At 37.4% G+C, this 14,719-nt stretch overlaps 1 protein-coding gene across 1 annotated transcript in view; it reads right to left on the reverse strand.

Moving 5' to 3' along the window:
- Positions 1-9,424, reverse strand: part of HELLS (helicase, lymphoid specific) — a 36,743-nt gene extending 27,319 nt beyond the window's left edge. The window contains exons 1-4 of the mRNA XM_057531472.1: positions 9,256-9,424; positions 8,698-8,819; positions 3,846-3,968; positions 429-485 (exon numbers count right to left, since the gene is read on the reverse strand). Coding sequence (XP_057387455.1) covers positions 429-485; positions 3,846-3,968; positions 8,698-8,819; positions 9,256-9,286 — 333 coding nt within the window. The 5' untranslated portion in view covers positions 9,287-9,424. The remainder of the gene's footprint in view (positions 1-428; positions 486-3,845; positions 3,969-8,697; positions 8,820-9,255) is intronic.
- Positions 9,425-14,719: the final 5,295 nt, after the last annotated feature.

Genomic DNA, 14,719 nt, shown 5'->3' on the forward strand with positions numbered 1-14,719 from the left:
AATTTTGGTTCCACTGCTACAGCTATGTACAAGATACAAATTTAGATTACTCTTACGGCTCCAAGTTGACATGATGAGGTTAGAGGCATGAAGAAGAGTAAGCATTACATGCTCCAAAAGAGCTGGCCACTTATAAAATGCCTTGAGGTATAAAATATTTGCAGATTTTTCCCCAGATAAGAAAGTGAAATTTTGCTATTATGAAATATAGTCCACAGAATAAGAAACGAAAAAGGTCGTAGTTTAGCTCTCCTCCCATTTCTAAAATACTGAGAAACAGATTTTACATATTTCTATGCAACCAACAAAGATAGGTTATCAGATAAAGATTAAAATTAAATAGATGATCAATAGTCAAAAGAATACAAGAGAATGTCTTCAATATTGAAGGTAACGTATACAAAATATTCTAGCTTACTGTTTATTACCTTAGTAACTTTTAAAGATTCCTTTTTTCTCTCCAATTTCTCTTTCTTCTTCTGTTCCTGTAAGATAATTTTTTCTTAGTGTCAAAAATGGAAAATGCAAAGTATGAAACACATCTCAAATAACTTAAGTTCACAATGAAGAAACTGTATATAAAAATTAAAAAACACGAACTTGCGCTTCAAGCCTTTATGGAGTAACAGAGAACAGATTTACCCTCCTGCCTGAAGCAACTAAAATCTAGATAAAATATATCAATGGTTTTCAGCAACACACAGCAAAGGACAGTGAACACTGTCCTGTGAACAGATTTACCCTTTTGCCTTAAGCAACTAAAATCTAGATAAAATATATCAGTGGTTTTCAGCAACACACAGCAAAGGACAGTGAACACTGTCCTGTGAACAGATTTACCCTTTTGCCTTAAGCAACTAAAATCTAGATAAAATATATCAGTGGTTTTCAGCAACACGCAGCAAAGAACAGTGAACACTGTCACGAACGACGTGAATCTTCTGATTGCCCAGCTTACTGCCTGGAGGCAACTTCCAAGTGCAAATAATGGAGGAAGAACCCAAATAGAGCTCAACAGTCTCGCTGAGTTGAAAAGACAGAGTGCAAAACTCAGAGGAGCTAGCAGACCGAGGTCAAGTACCAGAGAGGAGACAGTTGCATACAAAAGAGGCTCTGAAGATCTGCAGTGGCATCCTCAGGCTGAGTACTGATCAGTGTGTGAGTGTAAGAAAATGAAGGCCAGGAAAAGAGCAACTAGAAAGCAGGTAGAACAATCCCTGTGCTCACAAGGGCTCAGGAACAGTTCACATTCCCGTCAGCCAAAGCTGAAAGGCCTCTTAATGTATGGGGCTTCGAGAACATTCAGAAGAGGGACCAAGTTATTCTTGGACTAAAAAAGCTGTTCCATAAGCCCCCTAACAAAGCTTTAAAAGCAGAACAGAAAACGATTCAAACCATTTCCAAGAGGTGGTTAAAAGAGTATTTACCTTACAGTGAGTCATTAAGCTTGGTATTTGTTTTTCTGTTTCATTTTACCATAGGAAGGGTTAAAAAGGGCTTCAACAAAGGAAAAAGAGAATTTAGCAAGTGTAGCAAAATCTTGATTGATAACTGTTAAATGTGAATGATGGGGACAAAAGGATTTATTGTAGTGTTGACACTTGGCCCAAGTTTTTAAATCATACTTCTGGTGGACTATAAATAAATTATACAGTGTCTTAGATGATAAATGCAATGCGAAGAAAAGAACAAGGTAAAGGGGATCAGGAGTGTGAGGATGGAGGTGCCAGGTAACTTTATTTAAGGTTGTCAGGGCAGGTCTCATTGAGAAAACGTGTAAGCCAAAGCTTGAAGATGATGATGAAGTAAGCCAGGCAGGTATCTATTGAGAAGAGGGTTCCAAGTAGAAAACAGCCAGTGCAAAGGCCTAAAGGCCGGAAACACACCTAGAACAAGGTCTGAAAGGTATGGGGTTGAGGGAGGCAACCAGACTGCTTATAGTCTTGTAGGCCATCATAAGGACTTTGGCTTTGTTAGAAACAATGTAAGCTAGAAAGCAGTGAAACATCATTAAAATACTGCAAGGGGGTGGGGGGAAGCACTAAAGAAAAATAAATTCTTCACCCAGTAGAAAATCTTTCAAAAATAAAAGGTAAATGAAGACTTTTTCAGATATAAAAGCTAAAAGAACCTAACACCAACAGAAAATGCAAACAAATCTGTAATTACAGAAAGCAGATCAGTGGCTATCTGGTGATGAAGACAGGAAGTGAGGGATGGGAGAAAATTAAAAAGCGGCAGAATTCAGCCATAAAAAAAGAATGTGATCTTGCTATTTGCGACAATATGGATGGACCTTGAGGGCATTATGCTAAGTGAAATAAGAGAGAAAGACAAATACTATTATGATTTCACTTACATATGGAATCGTAAAAGAAAAAAAAAGAGCTCACAGATTCAGAGAACAGATCGGTGGTTAGGGGGTGGGGAGGTGAGGGGGGAGGTCAAAAGGTATAAATTTCCAGTTATAAAATAAACAAGTCATGGATGGGGATGTACTACACAGCATGGTGACCATAGTTAATAATACTTATTGCATATTTGAAAGTTGTTAAGAGAGTAAACCTTAAAAGTTCCCATCACAAGGGAAAAAAATTTTTTTAACTGTGTACAGTGACAATGTTAACTACACTTACTGTGGTGATCATTTTGCAATATATACAAATATTGAATCATTACACTGTACACCTGAAACTAATATAATGTTACATGTCAATTATATCTCATTAAAAATGGGGGGACAGGAAGAATTTTTTGGAATTAATGGTTATGTTCATTACCTTGGTTGTGGTGGCTTCATGGGTATACATTTTAAAAATGTACAGTTTTGTGTATATCAGTTATATTTCAATAAAGCAATTTTTAGAAAAGGGGACTGAGCAACATAAAATTCACAATTTCTGGCATCCAAAAAATATCACTGGACAGGATAAAAATCAGCTAACAGGTGAATAAAAAAATAAATGTTGGAGTAAAGCAATTTATATTGAGGAAACTCCAACAGCTCAAGGATTGGCAGGCAGCACAAGGCAACCCTGGAAGTGAGGATGAAGTTGGAACTAAAAACAGGCGTTTTGGTCTAAAGTCTGCTTAGAAGCAGTTACTCTTGAATGAAACACACCTTGAATGACAAAAGCAAACTATAGAAAAACTACATATAGTATGATACCATTCTTATAAGGCTCAAAATAAGCAAGACCAAAAATATACACTGTTTATGGACATATACATATGTGATATATGTTAAACTATTTTTTTAAGCAGAGAAATGATAAATACAAAATTCATGATGGTAATTACCTCTGGGTTAGGATGGTAAACGAGGCAAGGAGATGGGAAAGAGAAGCAGAAATGGAGGTGCAGAAATATTTAGAATGTCCTAGTTCTTAATTCTTTTTCATTTAATTAATACAGTATTCATAATTTTTAAAAACTGTTGGTATATTCATACAATGGAATACTTCTTAGGAATAAAAATGATCTACTAAATAAATACACGTAAGTGAATCTTAAAAATATGCTGAACTAAAGAAGCGAGACACCAAAAGAGTGCTTATCATATGATTCCATTTATATAATATTCTAGAAAAAACAATACCAATTTATAGTGGCAGAAAACAGAAACCAGTGGTTGTTCAGGGCCAGAAGCAGAGACCACTGAGAGAAGAAAACTTCTTGGGATAATGGAAATGTTCTTTATCTTGACTGTGCTGGTGGTTACACAGGTCAAAACTCATCTAACTCTAAACTTAAAATGTGTGCAATTTATTGTATGTAATTTATATCTCAGTAAAGCTTATTTTAAAAATTTAAGCTGTTAGCTATAATCAATCACATATACATACCTCTAATTGCTGCTGTTCCATTTTAGTCAATAAAAATTTGGAGTAAATATTGCTTTTTTCAAGCAAATGCTGAAGTCTACGATATCGAATGTCCATGGACTCTCTATCCCAAGACATGCGAGCCTATCCAAAGAGAAAGTTTCCATAATTATTAACAGTTTCCTGACATACACTGATTTTTTTCTGCATAAGGTGTAACAAAGATGACTAAACAACTGCTCTTTAGGTTTAATATATTTCCTGTAATTCATGAAAAATATTTTTATAATATTAAATTCACTTACTAAAAATGGTTATCTTCCAAACAAAAACCTAGAATAGCTAAAAAAAATATGATTCTGCGGTTCAACAGGCAATCTGGTAAAGTATAGCTTGGCTACCAAAATACTGAAATTTCAGACACTGAATATATGGTTATTGGCATCTACAGAATTGAAGGTCCCTTTTCAAAATATTTGAAATTAAAGTGAGAAAGCAAATATTTATTTCAGGTTGAATTTAAGTTTTTACAAAACCAAATGATTTCAGAAAAGAAAAATTTTATACACCAGTTTAATTTGAAGGAGCACTGGAATTAAAAGATAGTCTCATTAGCTAGGAATCAGAACATCTAGTTTTAGAATTTAAAAACTATATTGTCAAAATATTTAAACGTGCTAAATCTACTGTTTATTTCTTACAAGCTTCTTTCCTCCTCAGTATTGTGTTGCCCAAGCTTTGCCCTTACCTTTTAGCTTTCTACTCTCATACTCTTACCTTTATCTTTCACCTCCGTACGCCTTCCATTTACAAACCTCTGCTTTCCATATTACTTTTACACACCATTTATTTATTGATTTGTAAGAGTATACAACAGTCTAGTGGCTGAGGAGGAACCCTCTCAACTCATAATAAAAGGTAAACATCTTAAGAGAACACTAACAGAGGGCACAAGAGAGAAAACAAAAGCAACAAATAAATAGTATAGGTCAATGGTCCACAAACATTTTCTGTAAAAGGGCAAAGGGCAAATATTTAAATATTTGAGCATGATATGGTTTGTATTGCAAATACTCAAATCTGCCTTCGAGCAGTTATAGACAACATGTAAACAAAAGTTGTGTTCCAATAAAACAGACATAAGGCCAAATCCAGTTCATAATTTGCCAACCAAATACTGTAATCTGAACTCAAAAGAAAAGCATTAAGTGGGCTGAAGTCAACTGAGAGTTGAATATATGCAAATCTTACTAACCAGCAATTCCACTCCTGAGTGTGTGTGTGTGGTAAATTTAATTTAGTGGTTAAGGCTTGACCTTATAAATCAGACACCAGTATATATTAGCTTATATTTCCCAGATGTTATGTCATCTAACTTTTCTTTCAAAATAAATTTATTTTCTATTACAAAAGCAGTGACAATAAGATACCTAACAATAAATTTAATGAAATACATGCGCATTACAAGAAAATAAAAATTCTTTTAAAAATCATCCATAGTCTTACCCGTGCAGATAAAACTCTATTTTCAGTTCTTTTAGGACAGCCTTTCTTTTATTATTACCAACGTACTTCTATGATTACAATAGTCAGTCACTTAATGAAATGGATATTATAAATGAGATGAAATTACTTAAAACTTTATAAAAATGAATTCCTAAATTTAACTTTAATTTTATATTTTAGTTAAAATACTTTGTGCTTAATTTATCTGCTGCCTTAAGTCCTGTTCAGAATAAGTATACATCTTTAAAGTAATTAAAGCTTTAAGGTGCCATTATGGAACAATAATTTATAATTAGAATATGCCAATGGTTAACCTTTAAACCCAGTCTTCTGTATTTCAAAATAATTCGATAGTAAATCTTCTCATCTATCATTACTCTTTCTTGACTTAATTTTGTTATTTGTTATATTAAAGTAAATTGTAGCTTCATCTGTGGAAAGTATTCAATACTGAGTGCCTGGCGGAAAGCATCTCTTGATGAGAGAGTGAGAGATGATGCCAGTGGACACCAAGAGCATAAATTCTCCACTGTCTACCCCATTACCTCTCCCAACCCCAGTTTTATTTATTTATTTTTTGCGGAGGGAGTTCTATTTCAGGTTACACAATATGAACAGTTTTCCTTTTACCTTTCCAAGAACCCTCACAACTCTTACCATTCCCCTTCCCCCACTTACACAGAAGTTAAAGCTACTCTCAAGTATTCTAGACTAACAATGACTTCTTTCAAAAGGAAATGCAGGTGAAAAGTCAAAGAAAATAACTGTAGCAAATGAATGTCAAAATCATTCTCCAGGATCTTCACAAACCTTCAAATCTCCTAAAGCAAAGTAAATGCTTCTCATTAAGAACTTAAGCTAGCTCTTCCTCTCTTAAGTACTTCTAAATACATGCCCATAAATACTGAATTCTCCCAAAAGAAAAGGAATCATTACTTTTGTGTACTGAATTTTTTGTCTCCAAAGACATGTAAGAGAGAGACTTATTCTTAGAATTTTCTCTACAGTCACTGAGGGAATAATTTGTAAGTGTCAAGGGCAAAAAGCAATCAAATTCTTTCAATACCTGTACATAAAAAGACATGTAATAACAATGAACCACAATCCTACTAGGTTTTTAGCAAATTACACCCTTGCACTAATGGGACTGAAAAGAGCTTTATTCATGGAAGTACTGAAAAATGGATTAAAAATTGCTATTTTAAGTTCTATGATGCATAACTGCTAAAGAAAAGCTAGTTGTACCATAACTATCCCTCAAGAGTAACAATTCCAAAAAACTTTAGGATTGCAAAATGTTCAAGAGCTTAAAAATTTCACTGAAAGTAGCAGTTATTTTGACTCCTAGTTTAATCAGCAAATACTTATGGTACTACAAATTTTGACGGACCTTTTTTATTTATTTATTAAAAAAAATTTTTTTTGGCCGCACAGCACCGCACCGCACCGCCCCGCTTGTGGGATCTTAGTTCCCCAACCAGGGGAAGAACCTGGGCCCACAGCAGTGAAAGCCTGGAGTCCTAACCACTGGACCGCCAGGGAATTCCCTGATAGACCTTTTTTAAATGTGAAAATAATCTTTCTTCACTTGAACGCATGCATTCTTGAAATGTATTCTTATTACACCTCATATCTTTCTTCAAGTAGCATTTCCTTAACCAACAATCTTCATGGGTTATAAAAGAGAACTACAGTACTCAAAATTAAGGGTTTATTGCTAACAATCTCTGAAGTTGATTCTACTCTGGACCATGCCCCAGGATTCAGCCTTTATAATTCACCTTGTTAGAATGGCTTGTAAGTATATTTATTTTATTTATATAATCATATATGTTAGGTAATATATTATAAAATATTCTTTTACCTTAGTTAGAAATTCCATAGACATTTACTATAGCCTACTAGTTGCCAGGTGCACAGCCTACAAAAACAAAACAATGTGATGTGCCCTCAAGAAACAAAGTGAGAAAGAATCAAGTAAGTAAGGATAATACTGTGTAACTAAGTACTGTAGGAATTCATAGAATGAGTAAAGGTGGTTCAAGGTTGACCTCCCAATTCTATTAAAATTTGTTAACATACTACCTTACCAGATTATGGTCAACTACAGATGATCAGTAATAATGGAACTATTAGATACTGGAGTGAAAGTATAGCAAGGTGGTTAAAAAGTGTGAATTCTGGAACCACATGGCCTACATTACCATCTTTGTTCTGCCATTTACTGGCTGAGGGATCCCAGGCAACCTCTAGGTGCCTCAGTTTCCTCATCTGTAAAGTGGAATGAAAATAGAACCTAGTTTATAGACTATTTTAATAAAATAGTTTATACTCGTAATTAAACTAGTAAGTTTAATAACAGTAATCATAATGAGTTTAATAATGGTATCTACTTGATACTATTGAGGATTCAATGAGTAAAATACATGTACAGCATTCAGAACAGTGACTGACTCACAATAAATGATCATGAGGTGTCAAAAATGCTAACAAAAGAATCATTATTGTTGATATAAAATAGCAGGGAACTAACTAATTCATTACTTGCCTTTGGAGTGCATTATTCCCCAATTTGAGTAGTTTTGTAATTACATGGAGTTAATTCAATATTAATGTCCTCAGAGAGGTTTAATGTTAAGGACAAGAACTCTGGAGACAGCCAAATTTGAGTTCACTAGTGTGTGACCCGACCCCCAATTGCCTCAGTTTCATCATATTTAAATGGAGATATCAAAAGTACCTAAATAACCATAATACTGGGAGGGCTAAATAAATTATTACAAGAAAATCACTTAGTAGGCAGCACATAAGCGGTAGTAGGTGTCAGTCTTCTTGCATATGCAATAATGAAGCAACAGGGTAGGACAGTACTGGAGTAAAATATACTTAAAAACTGAAGTTTTTCAAGAGGTTAAAAACTGCTTTTAGTAACGTACAAAATACTCTGTACCAGAAAACCCCAAGGATAATTAACTCTTCATTGAAAAAGTACATCACATTTTAACCTAAAGGATCTTACTTAGCAATAGCCCAAGAAATGGAAAAGAAAGCAAAAAACAAGTTGATTACTTAGGTGGAAAACAGCACTGAAAGAATTCACTAAAAATAATTCACTACCGACTTTGGAAGAATTATAATAGCTAAACAAGCAATTTGAAATGCTCACTTAAGAGAGATGAGGCCACTTTATAGACCAAGACTATATCTGATAGAAGCCTCATTCAAAGCTCATGCAAAAGTTTCTCAAAAATAGCATCGGTAAACAGAGATAAATAAGGAAGCCCGTTTTAAAGTTGATAAAAAACCAGACTAGTAAACTTAGGCACACAAACCACACCCCCGACGATGAAAGTGATGCCTATTTTACCTTTTCTAGCATCTTCCTCTCTCTCTCTAGCCCAGCAGCTTCAAGCTGTTCTTCCTCCTCTACCATGGCTGGGGTAATCACGGCAGTCTCCGGCTGTTCAACCATATCTGGAGCTACGGACCCTAGGAGGGGGCAAGGCTTTTAAATTGCAGCTTTAAAAAATGACCAGTTACTCAACTTCCGAGTAAACAACCTTCCTCCCTTTCCCAGATGCATTTGAGGCAAACCATGAAGACCCAGGGGGACGCCACTATCACCTCTCAGAAGACATCCTAAGCCTTCACTATGTCAACAAGTTGCCTGGACCCCAGTTTACAAATGGGGATGTTCGGGAAAACGCAGCTCCCCTGTGTCAAATCTCCTATACCATGCAAATATGCGCAGTTCCGGGTGTCCCCCACTCACTCCCCACAGAAAAGGTAACCCTCCTTTCCTCCTCAGTCTCTGCCCGGGGTCGCCTCTCCCCTCAAAAGCTCGACTGCAGTCTCTCCATGCTGCTCCCGCACCCCCGCCCCAGACGCCGCCGCCCGCTCCGGGAGGCAGGTTCTCCTCACTCACCGCCGCTGCTCGCGGGGCGCTGCGCCGGCATGGCTGGACACACAATCCGGAACCGGGTGCCCTCCGCACAGCGCCTGCAACGCCGCGCGCTAAAACCTCCCAGCCGCTTGCCGGTCCCAGTCTCCCGACCAGGTGTCCAGCCAGAGAAAAACGCGCGCTTCTCCTTCGCGGGAAAACGCCGTCATCTCGCGATACTTCATGCTCTCCACCCCGCCCCCGAGTCCCGGTGGCGCGAGACTTGGCGAAGTTTGGTTTTCGTCAGAACCCTCTTGGGGGACTGTGAGCGTTTACGGGGACCTCGGGTTTGGGGAAGCGGGGTTCTGCTGCAGAAGTCAGCCTTAAACTAGCTGTGTGATACTGGGCGAGTCTGCCTACCGTGGAGGGCCCGGTTTCCTCACGTAATTGATGATGGTGCCGCAGTACGCAGTCTTCAGTAGCGCTCTTGTTTGCAAGGTACCCTCACACACTGGCTAATGTGATTAAATCCTGCCAACGAATGATCCTTTAGGTAGAAAGATGTACTGAGTATCCAGGTGAAGATGTCTGAGACAAATATTGCTAAACGTTGCCACCATCCGCAGTTCACATTTTGAGTGAAAATTCCCCAAAATGACCCAGAAGAGGGCTCTTTTTGTGGCTGGGATAGGAGAGAGAAAGAAGAAGATTATGGTAGAGTTCTTGTTGAAAAGTTATTTCAGGATAAGGGAGAACTTAATGCAGTGATAAGCCTACCGGAGTGGCCAGTAGAAAAGACGTAAGGTTCAGGAATTCAATAGACCAGTTATTAGAGAAGGCACCTGAAGGGAAGAGCTGGGCTTTTGTCCTTTGGTTTTCACTTCAGCCTTCAGTCCCTCCCTTTCTTACCTGCAGTCCCTTTTAAGAAGTTCTTTTGCCACCCCTCGCCCCAACCTCAGAATTTATGGTATACCTGCCATGTAACCACCTGTTTCCTCCATTTCTGATTCCAACAACTTTAATTATTTGTAAGTGTACAAAATTTAAGGGTTTACAATGCACGTCACGTTCCTCATAACCATCTTCAGCAACCTTCATAACACTGAGATTAGCAGAGCAGATTGTTTTTATCCCTACATTATAGGTGAGAAAACTGATGTTCACAGAGGATAAATTAACTTGCCCAGAAGCCTACAGTCACTTTGTGATAAAACAGTAGCCAAACCCAGGTCTTTCGAAAACTAGTTCAGCATTAAGATAAATTATAACCTCCATTAGTAATTATTCTTAAATCATACCTCTTTCTTATCAAAGACAATAGCTATCAGTCAGTCTCACACTACTAAGATTTTTGACCACCAAACTAACTCCGAAATTTCTTGCCCCGACTTTTGAAACACTGCTTTTTACCGGGGTTTCCCCTAAGGTACTGAAAATCTTTTCCTGTTCCCTCTTTTGAACTCAGTTGTGGCCCACCTCCCCAATCTTTCCTCTGTCTGTTTTTTCTCTGTATACTTTGTTCCATGCAGTATCTGCTCTACAGACTTCGATGATCAACTCAAGGCCAACAACTTCCCTTCTGATTCCTCAGAGATCAAACGGGGAAGATTTATCCAAACACACGTGGGATGGAATTCAAGGCAATTTCATCTCATTCTCAAAGGACAGGAATCTCATCTAACATCTTAGCCCCACACTTGACACGAGTTGCACTGGGTATTTCCGGACACATTTGCCACTGTGCAGACCTCAAGAGTGGCTATGAAAAGTTTTGTTGATTCACTTTAAGGGTATACATTTAAATGTCATCTGGGTACCTGTAACTTTTCTAGGTGCTGTACAGCAATGAACCAGGTAAACAGGATTCCTGTTGGTATGGAACTCACCTTCCAGGAGTTGAGACAAATACGTATGTGTGAGAAATTCTCTGCAAAGTATTAGAATAGAATGGTGTGAGAGTAACTGGGTAGTTACTTTAGACTGGGTAATCAGGTATCTGAGGAAGTGACAGACTTTTAAGCTGAGAACCAAATGTCAAGCATCCAGCTAGCCCAGGGGAAGAATGGTCCAAGCAGAAGCTACAGCTAGGGCAAAGAGAATAAGGCAGGAATAAGCTTGGGTATGTTTGAGTATCAGAAGAGGACCAGTATGATTGAAGCAGAGTTGACAAGAGGGTGTGGCACAAAAAAATCAGAGGTAGACTGTCCAGATGAGCCACAAAATGCCATCTTCTTCTAGATTTCTTAATGGCTTCACCATCCACCCAATCAAAGAAGTGAAACAAAACAGTCAAAAAACAAAACCACTGCTCCCTCTTGCTTATATGGCCCCACTTCCTGCCTACCTCACAAAGTAAACAATAGCTACAAGACAGAACTCCCCTTTCAGATTCCCAACACCAAACTTACAAACCTACCTGCATCTGACACCTTTTCCCCTTTCTCTCATGATATGCTCTGGATCCATCTCCCTGCAGCCTAATCAGGAATCTTAGATTATACATTACCCCATTCACTCTTTGTTTCTTAAACCTCTACTGAATATTTTCCATTAGTACTTAAATACTTGAACACACACCAAAGTAACTAAGGAAATCAATGAAACGCATGGTCAAATTTAATGGACATCTCTCAGTCCTCATCTCAACCTCATTGACACCTGACACTATCGATCACTTCTTTATGGAAACACACTTGGCCCTTGTTTTTCCTGACCCCCACGCTCTCCTGATATTCCTATTTCTGACGTCTACTAGTTCATTCTCCTCTACCCAATCTTTAAGTGTTGAACTTTCTGAGTGAACCAGAAATAATCTGAGTTTCTAACTAATTGTATAATCTAATAAAAATATTATAAATGAAAGGTAGGTTCACTAGGAATGGTCCAAAATTAAAACAATCTATTCATCCATATCTATCATGTGTAGTGCCAAGCGCTATTTTGGGCACTAGCAATTCAGAGGTAATAAAAGACAATGTTTCTGAACTCAGAGTTTACACTGTAGTGGAAACAATAGACAACTATATAAAATAATGTTAGCTAGTGGTAAGTAATAGATAACTATAAAGAAATATGAAGTAGAGTAAGGTCATGATACTGACAGAGGATGGGTAGAGAACAGTCCGACTCTGAGTAAACTGACATTAAGTAGAGACCTAAATGAGAAGATAATATAAACCATACGAAGACTTAGGCAAAGAATATTTCAAAAGGAAAAGCAAGAGTAAAAGCCCTTAGGTAGATAGGAAATTGGGAGATTGAGAAATTAGATCCACAGTGAAGTTAATAAGGTTGAGAGGCAGTTGAAATTGTAGAGATAGCAGAGACTAGAATAAATAGGAACTTGTGGAAATTAGGTCCACAGTGAAGTTAATACGGTTGAGTGGCAGTTGAAATTGTAGAAATAGAAACTAGAATAAATAGGAACTTGGAGAGCAGCAAATAGGAACTTGTAATAAAAATTTGGATTTTTATTTTGAGGAATGTCACTAGAGGCTCCTGAGTAAGGAATAATAGGATTTGATTTACATGTTTAAAATATCATAAAACATGCAGTCTAATTAAAAGTGTGATGAGGGGCTTCCCTGGTGGCGCAGTGGTTGAGCGTCTGCTTGCCAATGCAGGGGACGCGGGTTCGAGCGTTGGTCTGGGAAGATCCCACATGCCACGGAATAACTGGGCCCGTGAGCCACAACTACTGAGCCTGCGCGTCTGGAGCCTGTGCTGCGCAACAACAGAGGCCGCGACAGTGAGAGGCCCGCGCACCGCGATGAAGAGTGGCCCCCGCTTGCTGCAACTAGAGAAAGCCCTCCCACAGAAACGAAGACCCAACACAGCCAAAAATAAATAAATAAATAAATAATAATTAAAAAAAAAAAAGGAAAAAAAGTGTGATGAGAATTGTTTACTTTTTCAAGGGCTCACATAAGTGGCTTTAAAAATCAAATCAGAAGAACTATTACCACTAAGTTATGACAAATTTACTGCATACACAATTTATTTAAAATCACTTGGTATAAATTAAGAATAAAACAAACCCTATCATTCAAACACTTTCCAATTTATTTTCACACTTCAAAGCCCAAACACAGGCATTCAAAGCATTTTACAATCTACAAAAGTTTTAATCAAGTTAATACTTCCCTTTCAAAGTTTTTTAAGAATATAGAAGCTAAAATTAAAAGCCTTGGGATTTATTTGATAATCAGAATACATCATGTACTTACAATATTATCAATACTGCTTAGACCAAAAACATTTGAGGCTTCACTTTCTGCTTTTATAATACCATTTTGTATAGTGTTGTACATGAAGATGAAAAATGAGAACAAACGTATATACCCCATTGTTATCAATTTTATATACTCCTTCACGTCTATATTAGTTTATCATTTACACTTTTATTACAAAAATGATTTTTCCAAATATATTGCAACAGTACATGTCATTTTACCTTAAATAAAATAATGGAAGTACTGTTTACTTAAACGTTCAAAGAATGAAACACTTTTTAAAAGTTTTTATTTATTTATTTTTGGCTGCGTTGGGTCTTCGTTGAGCACGTGGGCTTTCTTCTCTAGTTGCGGCGAGTGGGAGCTACTGTTCGCTGCAGTGCGTGGGCTTCCCATTGTGGTGGCTTCTCTTGTTGTGGAGCACGGGCTCTAGGTGCACGGGCTTCAGTAGTTGTGGCACACGGGCTCAGTAGTTGTGGCTCGCAGGCTGTAGAGCACAGACTCAGTAGTTGTGGCGCACGGGCTTAGTTGCTCCGTGGCATGTGGGATCTTCCCGGACCAGCGCTCGAACCTGTGTCCCCTACATTGGCAGGCGGATTCCTAACCACTGTGCCACCAGGGAAGCCCCCAATGCACTTTTTGTAAAGCCAAATTTCCTTCTTGGAGTATTTTAGAAAATAAACCCAACTCACAGAATAAAATGCACAAAATAAAACCTCATTAATTGGAATCAAGAGAAGATCAATATGAATGGTAGAATGTTTATAAAGAAATGCAGTTTTGCTAACTTCCCAAGCCTTGTAACTTTACGTAGCCTATCAAAATATTAAGAGGCAGTGCTTGGCACATAATCAGGGCTTAACGAGTGCTCCTGCATTCATTCAAAGTACCAAGTAGGTCACTTCTTCTGCAATTACACTGTTAGTAAATAAGCAATATGTTTTTTATTGTAGTTGATTTACAGTGTTGTTAGTTTCAGATGTACAACAAAATGATTCAGTTATACATATGTATATATATATATATTTTTCAGATTCTTTTCCATTATAGATTATAAGATATTCACTATAGTTCCCCATGCTATACAGTAGGTCCTTGTTGTTTATCCATTTTATATATAGTAGTATGTATCTGTTAATCCCAAACTCCTAATTTATCCTCCCCCCTTCCCCCTTTGGTAACCATAAGTTTGTTTTCTATGTCTGTGAGTCTATTTCTGTTTTGTAAATAAGTTCATTTGTATCACTTCTTTTAGATTCCACATATAAGTGATATCA

The sequence above is a fragment of the Balaenoptera acutorostrata genome, chromosome 16, assembly GCF_949987535.1.
Source record: "Balaenoptera acutorostrata chromosome 16, mBalAcu1.1, whole genome shotgun sequence".
Classification (NCBI taxonomy): domain Eukaryota; kingdom Metazoa; phylum Chordata; class Mammalia; order Artiodactyla; family Balaenopteridae; genus Balaenoptera; species Balaenoptera acutorostrata.